This window comes from Heteronotia binoei, chromosome 1 (assembly GCF_032191835.1).
Source record: "Heteronotia binoei isolate CCM8104 ecotype False Entrance Well chromosome 1, APGP_CSIRO_Hbin_v1, whole genome shotgun sequence".
Classification (NCBI taxonomy): Eukaryota; Metazoa; Chordata; class Lepidosauria; order Squamata; family Gekkonidae; genus Heteronotia; species Heteronotia binoei.
This window is the reverse complement of record NC_083223.1, coordinates 149,502,013-149,519,506: the sequence shown is the minus strand read 5'-3', so window position 1 is coordinate 149,519,506 and position 17,494 is coordinate 149,502,013. Positions and strand designations below refer to the sequence as shown.

Sequence of the window (17,494 nt, the reverse complement as noted above, 5' to 3'; positions counted from 1 at the left end):
TCCTGCAATGTGTTTCCTAGTACGTGCGTTAATCACATAAGCAAATCATCTCTCATGATAGAGGCAGGAACCTACCTGTAAAATTTGTAACACAGATCACCTATGACACTGCTAGATGTCCTACTGACATGAAATTCCATTTACCAATAAACTGCCCCAGTTGTTCCTGCAAACAACTGTATAAGCTGCTGTATGAAATACAACCAGAAGGAAGTTATGGTACATGCTAAGCTACTTGCATGAAGACATCAGTCTTTGACTTTTCCAGACCCAAGACAGATCTTTAATGCTCAGACAGCAGCATATGACCTAGTGAGCTGCAAGCACCTGACATAAGTCATCTGACTTCAGAATCATATGCCAGAAAAAGGGAGGAGTCAGAGTTATGATTCCACAGATGAGGAAGGGAGTTCCACACTGCATCTGCAGACCAACTGCTAAAAAGAAGAATCTTCATCACTTAGTGATCTTGCTTTGTCATTCTGCTGCTCTTTTCAACAGGCATGCATGTCAGTCAAATAGCATAACACCCTTGATCTTTCTGCTTGTATAGTGGCTGCAGGTCCTCCCAAAGACACAGCCCCAAAAACAAAAAAAGAGGGTTTGTGGCCTCTGTCATGAAAGCCCTGACCTGGATAGTCCAGGCTAGTCCAATCATATAAGATCTTGGAATCTAAGAATGGGAAACCACCAAGGAATACCAGGGCAGGCAATAGCAAACCAAAAAAAGATAATGAAAATTGCACTTTTTTCAAACCCTTGCTTTGACTTTTTTTCAACCAGGTTTCTTAAAAATATAAGTATATATGAAAAAAACCCTCAAGGTGTTGGAGACTGTTTTAACTGATTTCTTTAGTTCAGTATCATCTAAAACTACAAGAGGATGTCCATGGAATAATAAGGGTGACCATCTATAAATTAGACCCATATCCATGCTATCAGTGAAAACAGCTAGGGAAAGTTCATTGATCATTCAGGGAGGGTACATTGAGAGATGCTCTCAGATCTATTTTTAAAGAACAGTTGTGTGCAAGTAGTAAAGGTACATACTAGATAGCATAAAAAATTTACAAGGCAGATGAGAAGACATATCTCTATCCCGACTATGATATGCTGACAGATTGTAATCCCCACCTTTTATGTGCAGTGAACAGACTTCCCACAGAAACATCAGAAGCAACAAACAAGGTACATATTTTACTACCAAAACTCTCCTTTGGTGAGAGCACAGACAATGCAGATTAATTTCTTGATCCAGAAAGGGAACACTATAAGTAGAAGCAGGATTTCTTGATCAAAGTACAGTTCGGGCTCAAGAAAGAATCTAAATTAAAGGCTAGAATGGGAATAGAAACAGGGCAATAGAACAGAGACAGTTTTTCCTGTTTTCAAAGATAAGGATGCATTGTGGCCATCATTACCTCTGCAAGCTTGAGATGCAGAAGGGCATTTTCTGTTTCTAACACTATGATTCTTTCTTCTTTAGCCTAGGAAGTAAAATGAGAAGGCAAGATTTTTACTTCAGATCACTGTTTAGGAAGCTTTGTCACAGTAGGTCACTGCTCACTGTAGCCCATTTCACTGGTGAAGTATGCATGCATATGAAAACGTACATTCTAAATAAAACTTTCTTTTACTGGACTCCAGCTTTGTTCAACTGCTTCAGACTAACATGGCTGCCCACCTGGATCTACTTAGTAGGTCTAAGAGTTTGCAGTTAGGTTCTTGTGTAAATTTGCAAACATAATTTTTTTCACTGTTCCAGCAAAACCAAATGTAACCCAGGAACTGGAAGTAAGGACAAGTGCAAGGCTTAAGACCTCCTTTCTTAAATCCCCCCTCCCACTCACAAACCTTGACTTAAGCAAAGTAACTATTTATTATAAGAGTAAACACAGTTTTATACACAGTTTTGTACACAGGGTATCGTGCTCCCCACCCCCAAAGTACTTCCCCTTCCCAACCAGAGATCCAGCATTCTGTGTCCCAGATGTGCTGCCTTCTTGATGAAACTGGTCCAGTCGCAGTCCCTCAGAAGCAGCAGGCCTCCAGTGGGAAGGAAAGCCCTCAGGGCCTCTCTCCTCACCATCCAACAGAAGAAGTCAGCTTCAGTTCTTAGGCAGGTGGTCTGGGGGCTAACCTCCTCCAGAAAAACAGTCAGTTCCAAAAAACAGAGGGCCCACACCAGACAAAAATCTCTTCAGCTGAGGCCTCAGCACTTCAGTCCTTGGAGAGCCCAAACGACTAGGCCTCTGCTCCTCCCACTACCCAGTTGTCTTTTCTTCTAGTCACTCCTACATACACTCCTCCCAATATGCAAATGAAGTGCTTTCACTTCTCTCCCCAACAGCATATATCCCCAAAGCTCTATATACAGCCTTGGGGAAAATAATTTATAAATCAGTGGCTTTATGTCCAGAATAACTCAGAGAACAGATGGAACAAAGTATGCAACAATTATTCTTCAGAATGGTCAGAGGTGCCTAATATTATGCCTTTAGAGAATATCCTGCGGGGAGGGCAGGATATAAATCAAATGAATGAGTGAGATGAGTTAAGTAAGTCATGTGAGGCTCACACAATTGTGCCAAGAAGAAGTAGGAGGAGAAGAACACTGACAACATTGGGTTTATACTCCACCCTTCACTTGGAGTCTCAGAGCAGCTTACGATCTCCTTCCCTTTCTCTCTCTACAACAAACACCCTGTGAGGTTGGTGGGGATGAGAGAGCTCTTTTGAGAACTGCTAAGAAAGCAGTTCTTTCAAGAACTGTGACTGACCCATCCTTCAGCAAGTGCATGAATGGTGAATCAAACCCAGTCCTCCCAGATTAGAGTCCACAGATTTAACCACTGTATCAAACTGGATGGAATCTTCTAAACTGAATCTCTCAAATCTGAGTTGCAGTGAGACCATCTTATCTTTTCTGAAGAAACTTGGTAAGTATTTAGAAATTGCATTTTATGTTTAAATGCAGGCTAGATAGCAGAGATAACATATATGCTTTTTATTTATAATCTCCTTTATATATGCTAAAAAGCCCCGTGGTGCAGAGTGTTAAAGCTGCAGTACTGCAGTCCTAAACTCTGCTCATGACCTGAGTTCGATCCCCAGCGGAAGCTGGGTTTTCAGGTAGCTGGCTTGAGGTTGACTCAGCCTTCCATCCTTCCGAGGTCGGTAAAATGAGTACCCAGCTTGCTGGGGGGAAAGTGTAGATGACTGGGGAAGGCAATGGCAAACCACTCCATAAAAAGTCTGCCGTGAAAACATTGTGAAAGCAACATTACCCCAGAGTCGGACATGACTGATGCTTGCACGGGGGACCTTTCCTTTTTTCCCCTTATATATGCTAGTGTTTTCTGTATTGTTGTGATTCTGATTTATTTATTTTATTCAAGAGTAATGTGGGTAATTTTAAAGTTCCAGCAAAAAAAGCTATGTCATAGGACTTGCATTTTTAAAAAAAGCCACGTGGAACAAGGGCTGTAATTAGGGGAGAAATTGGCTGAGATGGAGCAAAAAAACTAGCTGATCCATCCCTAAGAACGAAACGACATGTGACATTACCCAAGTTGCAGGTTTTTTCCTGCAACTTTCTCTCCGAATAGAATTACAGAGTTCGAAGGGACCTCCAGGGTCATCTTTGTTGCCCTCCTCTGGACAAGTTCCAGTTTCTCTATATACTTTTTAAATTGTGGTGCCCAAAACTGAACACAATATTCTAGGTAAGGTCTAATCAGAGCAGAGTAAAACGATACCATCACTTCATGTGGACACTATACTTCTGTTGATACAGCCCAAAACTGCATTTGCCTTTTTAGCTACCGCATCACACTGCTGACTCATGTTTAGAGTATGGTCCACTAAGACCCCTAAATCTTTTTCACACATACTACTGCCAAGACAAGTCTCCTTCATCCTATAATTATGCATTGGATTTTTCCTACCTAAATGCAGAACTTCGCATTTATCCCCATAAAAATTCATTTTATTTGTTTTAGCCTAGTTTTGTAGCCTGTCAAAGTGGTAAGCTGCAGGCAGTACTGCAGTCCAAGCTCTGCTCATGACCTGAGTTCAATCCCGGCAGAAGCTGTGTTCAGGTAGCCGGCTCAGGGTTGACTCAGCCTTCCATCCTTCCAATGCTGGTAAAATGAGTACCTAGCTTGCTGGGGGTAAAATGTAGGTGACTGAGGAAGGCAATAATGACAAACCACCCAGTAAAAAGTCTGCCATGAAAATGTTGTGATGCGACATTACCCCAGAGTCGGAAATGACTGATGTTTGCACAGGGGACTACCTTTACCTTTTCCAACCTGTCAAGATCATTCTGTATCCTGTCTCTGTCAACCAGTTACAGATCCACCTAACAGTAGTGGGATATAAACAACATCGTACCATTTTGTCAACAAGAATATTTATTTATTGCACTTGTATCCCGCCCTCCCCAAACGGGCTCAGGGCGACTATGATGTGGAACCTTATCAAAAGCCTTACTGAAATCAAGATAAACTATGTCTACAGCATTTCCCTGAACCACCAAGGTCCATGAGAGAGAGAGCACTTGAGAAATCCATGCTGATCCTTACTAATCACAGCCATCTTTTCTAAATCCTCAAGGACTGACTGATGATTTGTTCTAAAACTTTTCCAGGAATAGACATCAAGCTGACAGGCCAGTAGTTACCGAGATCCTCCTTTTCCCCTTTCTTGAAGATGGGGACAACATTTGCCCACCTCCAATCTTCTGGCACCTCACCTAGAATCATAGAGTTGGAAGGGACCTCCAGTCCAATCCCCTGCACAATGCAGGAAATTCACAAAATTCACTTGTCCTCCATGAGGCCAGCTAGAGAAAAAGCCACTATAGATAAAAACAGAAGGATCAAGAAATCCAAATAATCAATGCTTCCCCCACTTCAATAATAAACTATTCTGCAAACAGTGTTTGATATGAAGTCTCTCCTTTACAGGTGTATAGAGTTCTCTCTAGCTCTAAGAGCCTTTCTAGACACATTGAACTGAATCACCTGCCATGAGAACAGTATGCTATAATGTGTAGCTTGGCTTTCATTTCTTTTAATTCCATCCTGTTATACAGAGATAATGTAAGGCATGGGCCGTCACCCCAGTCAGAAACGACTGGTGTATGCACAGGGGTAGACTACCTTTACCTTTTTTTTTTTTTTTTAATGAGCCCCAAAAGGTCTATAGTGCTTTAGATGAAGTGTTGTCAGAACACTTTTAATAAACATATATATTTAAAATCACAGTAACTTTAAGTTATTTTTAATTTTTATTTTATTTACTTTAAATTTCTATACCGCCCTCTCCGCAAGCGGACTCAGGGCGGCTAACAACATTCATATCTACAAGTTAAAACTAATAAAACAAAGTTGCAATTTAAAGCCATTTTGTGGTGCTATACCACTGCAATATAAGCGAGTTCTTTTCTGCTGGTGATAACATAGTAACTCTATAATGATGTGGGGTGGCAGTTCTCTCCCGGCTAGATATCAAAGGCCTGTTGGAACAATTCAGTCTTACAGGCCCTGCGGAAAGTAGAAAGATCCCGCAGGGCCCTTATGGCCTCCGGGAGAATATTCCACAGTTTTGGGGCTGCCACCAAGAAGGCCCTAGCCTGTGTCAAACACAACCTAGCCTTCTTTGGTCCAGGGATTTATGAAATGTTATTCTTTTTTTCCCTTTTCTCTCTTTTCATTTCTCTTAAGGCTTCCAACACTTAGGCATCATATTTGTAAAAGAAACATTTCGCTGTTTAAATAAGGCATTTCATACCACTTTATCACATCTAACTCGTCCATTTAAGCAACTGAGTCAACAGGGAAATTTACTGTGGGTTTGACACATGCTACAACTTCAACCCAAGAACCCTAGAAGATTCCTTCAGCCTGAGAACCCTTTTTAGAAGATTGTATTACGCATTTTATAAAAGCGAAATCATTAGAACTGTTTATCCGGACGCAAGCTCACAAAAGAGTAAAGAACAAGTCATCCGCCTTCCACCCCCACGGGATAAATCACAACCCCTTTAGTTCCTTTAACACTTGACATAAACTAGGGTTGCCAAGTCCAATTCAAGAAATATCAGGGGACTTTGGGGTGGAGCCAGGAGACACTGGGGGTGGACCCAGGAGCAAGGGTGTGACAAGCATAATTGAACTCCAAAGGGAGTTCTGGCCATCACATTGAAAGGGACCACACACCTTTTAAATGCCTTCCTTCCATAGAAAATAATGGATAGGTGCACCTTCTTTTGGGGCTCATAGAATTCGATCCCCTGGTCCAATCTTTTTGAAACTTAGGGGGGGTATTTTGGGGGGAGGCACTGGACGCTATATTGAAAATTTGGTGCATCTACCGCAAACAACAGCCCCCTCAGAGCCCAAGATATCTGCGGATTAATTCTCCATTATTTTCTATGGGAATAAATCTCCATAGGGAATAACAGAGTTCCTAGCAGACATTCCACACACACACCCCCCTCCCCGCTTTCTGATGACCCTGAAGCGGGGGAGGGCCTCCAAACCGGAGGATTCCCTGCCCCCTCCCCGGGGATTGGCAACCCTTACATAAACCCGGTCCAGATATTTATTACTAAAATATATCCCACTGTTTTATCCCAAAGGACCACAGAGATGTCTTAACTGGACGGGACTCACTCGCAGTTTCTGTTCCAGCTGTCGAATCCGTTGCTCGGACACAAAACTCGGGCTGATTCCACTGCGGGGCCGCATCCTCACCCTTGGAAACCCTGGCAAAGCTCGCCAAGGCCGGCTAGCAGCTGCTGCTGCTCTCACCCACCCTCCTAGACTCAATGCCTAGAAAAGCCGTTTGAATCACCCAATCATGGGCAAGAGCGAAGCTTTCCCGCGGTTGCTATGGTTCCCCCCTAGCTCTTTGACACCAGGAGACAACGATTGGCTGCATTTGGAAACAGTGTATTAAGGAGGAGGTGGCAACAGGGGCTTCTTCCTGGATTAGGATTCAGCTGCTTTCCCCTTCTCCCTTGCTCAGCATCACCGAGTGAATCCTTCGCTTCCCTTACAGCAAGCGACTTTTCCTGAGGTTGTTCTTCCCCCACTCCATTCCTGTATCTCTCTTGAACACAAAGGGACACCGTCACATTCTTCCTATTTGCATTTTTACTTTATTGTGGTAAAATGACTAAAAATGATTCCAGAATTCACACAAGACACTTGGGTGTATGTCCAGCCAGGGTGCAAGTAATTGATTTTCCTAAGAAATAAGGAAGCCATCATCTTCTCATGACTGTTGTATTATTACACCCATTCTGTAGTCAGTCCATTAATTATCAGTTATTAAATTCAAGGTACTGACCTCATCTACAAAGCCCTGCACGGCCTTAGATGGTTACTGAATTAAATGTATCTGCAGGGCAGGCCTAGGGATGCCATTCTCCAGGTAGGACCTGGGGATTCCCTGGAATTACAGCTCATCTTCAGACTACAGAGATCAACTCCCCTGAAGAAAATTAATGCTTTGGAGGGTAGACTCCTTGCCATTGTACCTCACTGAGGTCCCTGACCTCCCCAGGCTCCATCCCCAAATCTCCAGGAGTTTCCCAACCTTGATCTGGCAAACCAACCCTAGCATCTCCCACTGGTAGCCAAGGGCAACCCTAACACAGCCTCTCCTATCCTGGTTCTGACAATCAGATCAGGCTTCCTGAAGGTGCCACCTTGCAAATAGTCAAGAATACAAGATCAACAACTGCTTGTTTTCTGCATTTCCTGCCCCAGGCAGGAAGCCTCTACCTAGGAAATCTGTAGCCTGGTTGCATGGCCACTGGAGAGGCTGGCAATGTTCACAGTTCAGCAAGTGACTTCATTCATCACAACCCTAATCAGTACCACTTTCTCTAATAGCAGGCTCATAACTGAGTGCCTACCAGTAATATAGTGAAATTGTTTTTAAAAAGCAGACAGGCACAGCCAAAGGATTAAATGTGCTCATTATGCATCAAATGCTGAGTGAAACTGAGTGCCATTTGAAAACTGGAGAGGTGGTGGTAGGTTAGCTGACATACATGAGCTGTCTAGTCCAGCCTTTAACTGCTTAAGCTATCCTTGAATGAGGGATAGAAGGCTGGGAAATAACAGGCATGAGGAAACACCCTCCTAGTTCAAATTATCCTTCTCTAAACCTGCCCATTCAGCACAGATACTTGAAGGTAAAAATACTAATGGCTTACATGTAAAGCCTTCAACAGGACAAATAATGCCCCCTGGACTCTTTTAGGTCAGGAAAACAGTGCATGAAGCTGAAGCGTCCTGCATCATAGTCCCAATTCAAATCAGTGGCCTTTGTGCTTAGGAAATAAGCTCCCCTGGTAACATCAAGGGAATCCAGACACTATACATTACAAATCATAACGTGTAGTTTGATTGTCACTTGCACAATCCACTAGAGAGCTCTGCACAAATTCAGCATTGTAAACTGGGTTTTCTCATTTTCACCATGAGCCCTTGATCTCCTGTGAACAGCAGAGTGCAATGAATGAATCATGAGAATGGTGTGTGTATGCAGGCACAAGAATTCTTCTCCATTCTTTGTATGGATTGCTCAGCTTTCTGCTTACTCCATCCTGCCATAGATTTCTAAATTGAGTTGGGGAGTTGGACAAGAAACAGTTGGAATTAGGAGAGCTGAGCCTATCCTACTGCCATTAAAGCTGGCTGCTCATGACAAGTGACAGGAACTCCTGAGGAGGAACAAGGCAATTCATTCACCTGCTCTCTGCAAAAAGCAAGTAGATAGCAGCCACATTCTAATTTACTAAGCTTTACTTTAGGTAATTAAAAAAGAAACAAGTTTGGAGAAGGCATCATGTGTATGAAGTGTTTTGTTTTTTAAATCTATCATCTCTACACACCTTCTTTAAAGGAATTGGCCTGGCCAAATAAGCGGTGAGAAAAAAGTTAAAGTGATAATTTAGTAAACAGACTTTATTCTCCTAAATCTGGGAGTACATTTCTGCTATATTTTACTTTGTAGATGTAAAGAAAGAAGATATTCTTAAAAGGGAATCCTGATAAATGTGTGCAGCTTTCTCCTTGCTCATATTGTCAGTGCTGGTCTCCTTGCTCACTGGGGCCTTTTAACAAGCAATCTGGCCATGCTGCCATTTCCCAAAACCTCACAGGATTCAAGTCTGGTGTTTTCTGGTTTCTGTTCCTAGCCTGTATGTCACACATTACTTGCCATGCTATTTAAAGAAAGCAGGGACAATGGACAAATAAGGAGGGTACAGTGGTAAGGGTGACCAAACACTTTGAGCCACTACTGCATGGTGTAGAATGAAGATCTGGTTTACCATTCAGGACAACTTTCCAAAGCTGAACTTTGCAGTGAGCCAGAGAAAAAAAGCAATTGTGCAATACAGAAGAAAAGCTAAATTGATAGGGTATGATCAACATGGAATTAAATATGCTGTAAGCAAAAATGCCTACATATTTCTAGCAAGTGGTATGTTAACTGAGTAATTCAGTATTTTACACATTCTTCAGCATCAACAAGTAGCTTTAACTCCTACCTAGTTTAGTAAAACAGGCATTTATCTACAGTACTGGTTCACATCCAGTTAAGAACATAAGAGAAACCATGTTGGATCAGGCCAATGGCCCATCCAGTCCAACACTCTGTGTCACACAGTGGCCAATATATATGTGTGCATATATATATACATATATATATACACACACACGCACATATACATACATATACACACATATATATACACACACACGCATATATATATATACTGTGGCTAATAGACACTGATGGACCTCTGCTCCATATTTTTATCCAATCCCCTCTTAAAGCTGGCTATGCTTGTAGCTGCCACCACCTCCTGTTGCAGTGAATTCCACGTTAATAACCCTTTGAGTGAAGTACTTCCTTTTATCCGTTTTAACCTGACTGCTCAGCAATTTCATTGAACGCCCATGAGTTCTTGTATTGTGAGAAAGGGAGAAAAGTACTTCTTTCTCTATCTGCATCCCATGCATAATCTTGTAAACCTCTATCATGTCACCCCGCAGTCGACGTTTCTCCAAGCTAAAGAGCCCCAAGCGTTTTCACCTTTCTTCATAGGGAAAGTGTTCCAAACCTTTAATCATTCTAGTTGCCCTTTTCTGCACTTTTTCCAATGCTATAATGTCCTTTTTGAGATGCGGTGACCAGAATTGTACACAGTATTCCAAATGAGACCACACCATCGATTTATACAAGGGCATTATGATTCTGGCTGATGTGTTTTCAATTCCCTTCCTAATAATTCCCAGCATGGCATTGGCCTTTTTTATTGCAACCGCACACTGTCTTGACATTTTCAGTGAGTTATCTACCACGACCCCAAGATCTCTCTCTTGGTCAGTCTCTGCCAGTTCACAACCCATCAACTTGTATTTGTAGCGGGGATTCTTGGCCCCAATGTGCATTACTTTGCACTTGGCCACATTGAACCTCATCTGCCACGTTGACGCCCACTCACCCAGCCTCAACAGATCCCTTTGAAGTGCCTCACAATCCTCTCTGGTTCTCACCACCCTGAACAATTTAGTGTCATCTGCAAACTTTGCCACTTCAGTGCTCACTCCCAACTCCAAATCATTTATGAACAAGTTAAAGAGCATTGGACCCAGTACTGAGCCCTGCGGCACCCCACTGCTTACCGTCCTCCACTGCGAAGACTGCCCATTTATACTCACTCTCTGCTTCCTGTTAATTAGCCAGTTTTTGATCCACAAGAGGACCTGTCCTTTTACTCCATGACTCTCAAGCCTACTAAAGAGTCTTTGATGAGGAACTTTATCAAAAGCTTTTTGGAAGTCAAGGTAAATAACATCTACTGGGTCGCCTTTGTCCACATGTTTGTTCACCCACTCAAAGAACTGTAACAGGATAGTGAGACAAGATCTTCCCTTACAGAACCCATGCTGAGTCTTCCTCAATAACTTGTGTTCATCAATGTGCCTACTCATTCTGTCCTTGATAATGGTTTCTACCAACTTTCCTGGTATTGCAGTCAGACTGACTGGCCTGTAATTTCCTGGATCTCCTCTGGAACCCTTTTTAAAGATGGGGGTGACATTTGCTACCTTCAAATCCTCAGGAACGGAGGCAGATTTCAATGAAAGATTACATATTTTTGTCAGGAGATCCACAAGTTCAATTTTGAGTTCTTTCAGAACTCTTGGATGTGACTTATTAGTTTTTAATTCGTCAATCAGTTGTAGGACCTCCTCTCTTGTCACTTCAATTTGACTTAGGTCTTTCAACACCCTTTCCAAAATTAGTGGTTCTGGAGCGGGCAAACACTTCTCATCTTCCAGTGAAGACTGAGGCAAAAAATGCATTCAGCTTCTCAGTCATTTCTCTATCCTCCTTAAGTAATCCTTATAACCCTTGGTTATCCAAGGGCCCCACTGCCTCCCTGGCTGGCTTCCTGCTTCTAATATATTTGAAGAAATTTTTATTGTTGGTCTTTATGTTTTTTGCAATATGCTCCTCATAGTCCCTTTTTGCCTGCCTGATCACAGTCTTGCATTTGATTTGCCACAGCCTGTGTTCCCTTTTATTAATCTTGCTTGGACTAGCTTTCCACCGCTTAAAGGAGTCCTTCTTACACTTTACAGCTTCCATTACTTTGTTTGTTAACCATGCAGGCCTTCTCTTATACCTGTTTGTGCCTTTCCTAACTTATGGTATATATTTTATCTGAGCTTCTAGGATTGTAGTTTTAAATAGCCTCCAATCTTCCCCAAGGGTTTTGACTGTATTTACCTTTTCTTTCAGTTTCCTCTTCACATGCCTCAGAGAATTTACCCCTTTTAGAGTTAAACATGGTTGTGCTGGCCTTTTGGGGCAACTCCTTATTTCTACAAATGGTTTCCTCTTCACATGCCTCAGAGAATTTACCCCTTTTAGAGTTAAACATGGTTGTGCTGGCCTTTTGGGGCAACTCCTTATTTCTACAAATGGTGAAATCAATAACGTTATGATCACTGCTCCCAAGCAGTGCGATCACTTTTACATCTCTCACCAAGTCCTGGATATTACTTAGGACCAAATTCACGATCGCTCTGCCCCTGGTAGATTCTGTGACCATCTGCTCCAGAGTATCTAGAAACTCAATCTCTTTCTCTCCACCTGAACACATATTGACCCAATCAATCTGCAGGTAATTAAAATCACCTATTACGACACAGTTTTTATGTTTAGCCGCTATCTTTCATTCTTCCATCATATTATAATCATCCTCTTATCTTTTGATTTGGTGGGCGATAACAAACTCCCATAGTTAAATTTCCTTTTGGGCCCTCTATCTCCACCCAAAGCATTTCTAGAAGGGAATCTAATTCTTTGACCTCAGTCTTACTGGACTGTATATCCTCTGTGACATAAAGAGCCACCCCACCTCCAACCCTTCCCTCCTTATCCTTCCGATATAACTTATATCCAGGAATCACCGTGTCCCACTGATTTTCTTCATTCCACCAAGTTTCTGAAATTCCGACAATGTCTATGTTTTCCTCCAACACTAAACATTCCAACTCACCAATTTTACTTTGAACACTTCTAGCATTTGTATACAAACATCTATAATTTCCCAGGCAAGTTAGGCCCGCAACCTTCCTCCTGCTGCCTTGAGATTTTGGAAGACACTCCATACTGTTTGTCACCATCTCAGTGGACAACTCTGATCCATTACCCGGTAGAAAAGTAACAGCTAACCCTTCACCTCTTTGAGATGAGTCCTCCTGAACCAGAGACATTTCATCTCCTGTCTGCTTTCCCCCCAAGATTTAGTTTAAAAACTGCTCCGCCACCTTTTTGATTTTAAGCGTTAGCAGCTTGGTTCCATCTGGGGACAAGTGGAGACCGTCTCTTTTGTACAGCTCCTGCTTGTTCCAGAAAGCATCCCAGTGCCTAACAAACTTAAACCCTTCCTCCCTACACCATCGTCTCATCCACACATTGAGACTTCTAATTTGTGCTTGTCTCTCCAGCCCTGCACATGGAACAGGTAGCACTTCTGAGAAGGCTACCTTGGAGGTCCTGGCCTTAAGTCTCCCGCCTAGCAACCTAAATTTTTCCTCCAGGACCTCATGACTGCATTTCCCACATTGTTGGTGCCAACATGCACCATGGCCACTGGCTCCTCCCCAGCACTGTCTATCAGCCTATCTACTACACACGTAATGTCCGCTACCGTCGCACCAGGCAGGCAAGTCACCATATGGTCAGTAAGCGGTTTTGCCACCCAGCTGTCTACTTGCCTAAGGATCGAATCACTAACTACCAAGACCCTCCCTCTTTCCTGCCCAGGTGCGAAAGAATACCTGCTCACCAACTGAAGAAGAGGTCCCTTCTGAGGGCACATTCCCCTTATCCTCAGCATGGTGTCCTGTTCCCTCTCGACCCTTATGCTCCCTGGCAGCAACAAGGCTGCCAGGTTCAGAGTGGGGCTCATCTAATACGCCCCCAAGAGTCTTTTCTGAGTGCCTGACTGTCTCTGCTTCTCCAGGTCAGTCACCTTGGCCTCAAGGGTACGAACTTGTTCCCTGAGTACCAGGAGCTCCTTACATCGAGCACACACCCAAGACTTCTGTCTTGTGGGCAGATAGTCATACATGTGACACTCAGTGCAAAACACTAGAAAGCCCCCACCCCCCTGCTGGCATTCTACCTTCATGATAGCATTTTTAAAATATACAGTCCCCTTTTAATCCTGTTTGTTTATGTGGCTCTCCTTCTGGAGGGTCTACTTACCTTATTGGGAACACAAGGAAAATAGGGATCTGGGTTCCCGGTCCTTTCACAGCCCCCAGGCTAAGAGCCACAGGCCATGAGCCCTTTGGCTCTCGCCCTTCGGCTCATGCCAAAGGCTCGCGCCTCTGGCAAGGCGCAGCTTAAAAATGCAAAGAGAGTGGGGCCTCAGTCTGCCCCAGGAACACAGCCACTCCTAATCAATCAGCAACAATCACCTTCAACCCACTCAAACCAAACAAACAGCAGTTCCCCAGCAACCACAAACTCAGAAATTTCAGCAATCACACAAACTCAGAAATTCTCAATAATTCCCCCAGCTGTTTAGAAAGCCAAACCTCACCCTTATAGCACTTCTTCTCTGCTCTCTCTCAGAGCTCTCTCACTTAACATTAACATCTCTCGTTTAACATTGGGGTTTGTGTTACCATGTCTATAATAGTAATGACTGGCTCTCTTGTATGGATCAAAAAACAGCGAAAACTAAATACAAATTGGCCAAGGAGTAGGGGGAGCCAATGGACTAATGGTGGTGAGGAAAACAGTGATGAGGGGTGGGGGGCAAAGCAAGAATGGAAGGGATGCAGGATGGGATTTTTTTCCTTTCACCATGAGTCCTCATAGGACCCCCTTACCTGGTTTATAAATATTTAAGAAAATTGTTATTTGTATGGCATGTGCATGTAATCTGAACAAACACTCTTGATACAGATCATACAGTGCAAAGTTAAATACAATACAAAGTTTATTAAAAATAGGTTGCAAGTGAAATACAGTAGAAATGGGAAACTACAGCAGTTTTGATGTTTTTTTTTCATAATAATGCACAGTTATGAAAAGCACTTTTACTCATATCCACACTTGACCTGAATGCCCAATAGCGGCCAAATCCACTCCATAATAGGTGCTATTCCTTTGCTTCGCTTCTAGCAGCAATAGTATTCCAGCCACAGCATATCTAGTGTTCTCAAGATAAATCTTGGGAGGCTTGCTTTTCCTGATTAACACACATAGCAAGCATACAAATCCTTCATTAACACTTTCAACCAATTTAATCTTCTACTTCATATTTAACAGGTGAACGGTAACGCACACTTTCAAATAAGAAACCTGAAATATGTAAAAAAAATATTTACACTCCAATTTAATATCATTAACTTGCATTTATTTATCATACAACTCTTATTAAAAGTGATTTCTAAGGCAGTGAAAGTCTACCATCTGCATTTGGAAGTGTGCATAAGTCCCTAAATATATATTTATAAGAGAACATATTATACAGAAAATTAAACTAAAGCCCAATTAAGGGCTTTATCAAATAGAAAATTTGCTTAGAATCACAATATAATATATTCATTTTAAACATCACACAATGAGAAACAAACTCTGATGAGGTCCTTATTCTCAACATCATCAGCCATATATGCATAGCTGAAGGAACAGTGGGAGAAAAAGATTCCAACCATTTAAAATTAAATAATGCTGCAATATAGTGTGAAAAATAGCTTGAACTGCCAATATTTTCTACAGTATAAAGGAAGAGAACACCAGTAAACCAGAGAGGCAGCTCGATTATCATTTTTCTCAACATGAATGACTAGTGATGTGCTGCTACTGTCACGCTACCTCAGTGAAATTCTTATTGGCAAGACATTGTTTTTATCATTTCTCATTGCAGTCATAGCATTTTTATGCCATTTAACCCCCTTGAAGTAGTGTTTAAAATTCTGGCTAATGGTAATTGACTTTTTTTAGTCCTTGCTTTTGTGACTATTTAACTTTGGTTTTTGTCTTGGCTACAGTATGCTACTAAAAGCAACTTAATCCCTATTGCTTATTTCTGAAACTTCTATATAGTACTAAAACTTTGTAGCCCATAAACACCACAACCATAAGTCCACCAATTTTTCCAGTCTTGACTTCAGCTATTACCAAAGAGGTTTAAAATTCTCCAATGTAACAAAAAGAGTTAGTAGTTCAGGGTTGGAATGAAAGAGAAACAAATGAAAAACCCAAAGGTGTGACTCTTGTCACATTAGTTGACTGTCAGTAAACTAGATCAAGTATTTTATATTCAAAGGGCTATCCAAAAGGAGGACCATTCTGTATATGAGGATTAAAAACTCTTATGCAGCCTTTTTATATGCAAGGTATTCAAGTTGTTTTATGCAAGAGTTTATCCAAGAAAACCACTGATTCCAGCCCTAGTTTTCACTGATATGCTTATAATATGTATAACCCCCATAGAATTAGTATCAAACTATCTACGCATACACAAGTCCTGGCACAGATTATAGTTTAGGCAGTTCAAGCTATAGCCACTCTCTCTGCTCAGCAGCTAGTGAAGTGTTTCTGTAAGAAACCAGGCAGCAACTATTCTTCAACAAGTGTTACCCTGAACTATTGCAGAAGTATTTAATCCCCCCAAACAAGGGAAAGGATGGGGAGAACATAATGATACTTGATTTTTATAAGTAAAATATATCTTACAGTGCTTTAATTGTATAAACCACAAGCTCTTGATAAAGAATTCATGTTCTTGCTATTGCAACAGGTCTAAATTTCAAACAGTCCAGATGAAGAATTCCATCCCATTTAGTCAGGAGACGCTTTCCTCTTCTTGAACAGCTCCTTTCCCAGTCACTCCAAGATTATTCAGATACTTCTGATAAGGTGCATTTTACCCTATTTTGTATTCAATTCATTTTCCAGTTCCATTAATTTCCTAGAAGCCTTTACTTTGTTGGACACATCTTGGCCTTGGGAAAATAGCCTCTGCCGCTCCCGGAAAGTCAAGTTTTCTGGTGCGCCAGGTAAATCTGTATCTTGACTGCAAAGGAAAGAAAATGGTTGTTCATTGTTACAAACATTAATTATGCTGCCTTCAATAGTTTGATCTACTTGGAAGACTTAGAAAGCAATGGGGTTATTAATAAGTAAAGAATTGCACTGTTAGTGTTATTTTTCCTGGAGGGACAATTTTGTTAAGATTCTATTAGACTTAGTTTTAAAAGTTAGTGCTCTTGTTTAGATTTGCTCAATGTTTTTTACAGGATTGATTCTTCCTGGAGATAGCCAATGTAATGATTTTGGATACTTACACATTTACTTCATTTATAGCCTTCCTTTCTTGTTGAGAGTCAGGGTGGATGGACTGCAAACATGGCATGCTCAACATGGAAATGTTAAATGGTGCTTCCAAATGCATGGTGTATATATGTAGATAACACTAGAATCTGCCACTGAATTCTTATAGGATGACTAGCACTAGTCATGTCAATAATTTAAGTGTTTTACTATTACTAAGAGCAGCAGGCTTAAGACCTCAGAGACCTACTGCCTTTGCAAAGTTTTTTGCTGACGAAGTTTTTTGAATATGCTCTGACCTGGAGGTCAGGTATAACATGGACCAGATAGAAGTAGGTGACATCATCTGGCCTGTTTAAGGATTAATCCTTGTTCTTCCTGGGTGCTGAAATCACATAAGGCCTATATAAATGAGTCACTGATGTCTGTAATAAATCAATCCCCGACTCAAGGCACCTTGCCTCAGCCACTCAAAGAGGTGGTCATCTGTCTCTTACTTAAAACCATTCCCACAGAAAAGTCATTTGGTCAACTGTTGCCCAGTCTCTAATTTGCCCTTTTGGGGCAAGGTAATTGAGAAAGCAGTGGCAGATAA

The 17,494-nt window shown here is 41.8% G+C and overlaps 2 protein-coding genes across 8 annotated transcripts in view; both read right to left on the bottom strand.

Moving 5' to 3' along the window:
* KIF25 (kinesin family member 25) overlaps positions 1-6,834 on the bottom strand; it is a 99,198-nt gene extending 92,364 nt beyond the window's left edge. The window contains exons 1-2 of one of the 2 annotated variants that reach the window (XM_060242366.1): positions 6,681-6,834; positions 1,422-1,487 (exon numbers count right to left, since the gene is read on the bottom strand). In XM_060242366.1, the coding sequence (XP_060098349.1) occupies positions 1,422-1,487; positions 6,681-6,755 (141 nt within the window). In that variant the 5' untranslated portion in view covers positions 6,756-6,834. The remainder of the gene's footprint in view (positions 1-1,421; positions 1,488-6,680) is intronic. The other variant, XM_060242374.1, reaches the window with a different exon arrangement.
* A 7,693-nt stretch (positions 6,835-14,527) lies between these two features.
* Positions 14,528-17,494, bottom strand: part of AFDN (afadin, adherens junction formation factor) — a 221,883-nt gene continuing 218,916 nt past the window's right edge. For all 6 annotated transcript variants that reach the window (XM_060242324.1, XM_060242299.1, XM_060242308.1 and 3 more), the window contains one exon: positions 14,528-16,642. In XM_060242324.1, coding sequence (XP_060098307.1) covers positions 16,498-16,642 — 145 coding nt within the window. In that variant the 3' untranslated portion in view covers positions 14,528-16,497. The remainder of the gene's footprint in view (positions 16,643-17,494) is intronic.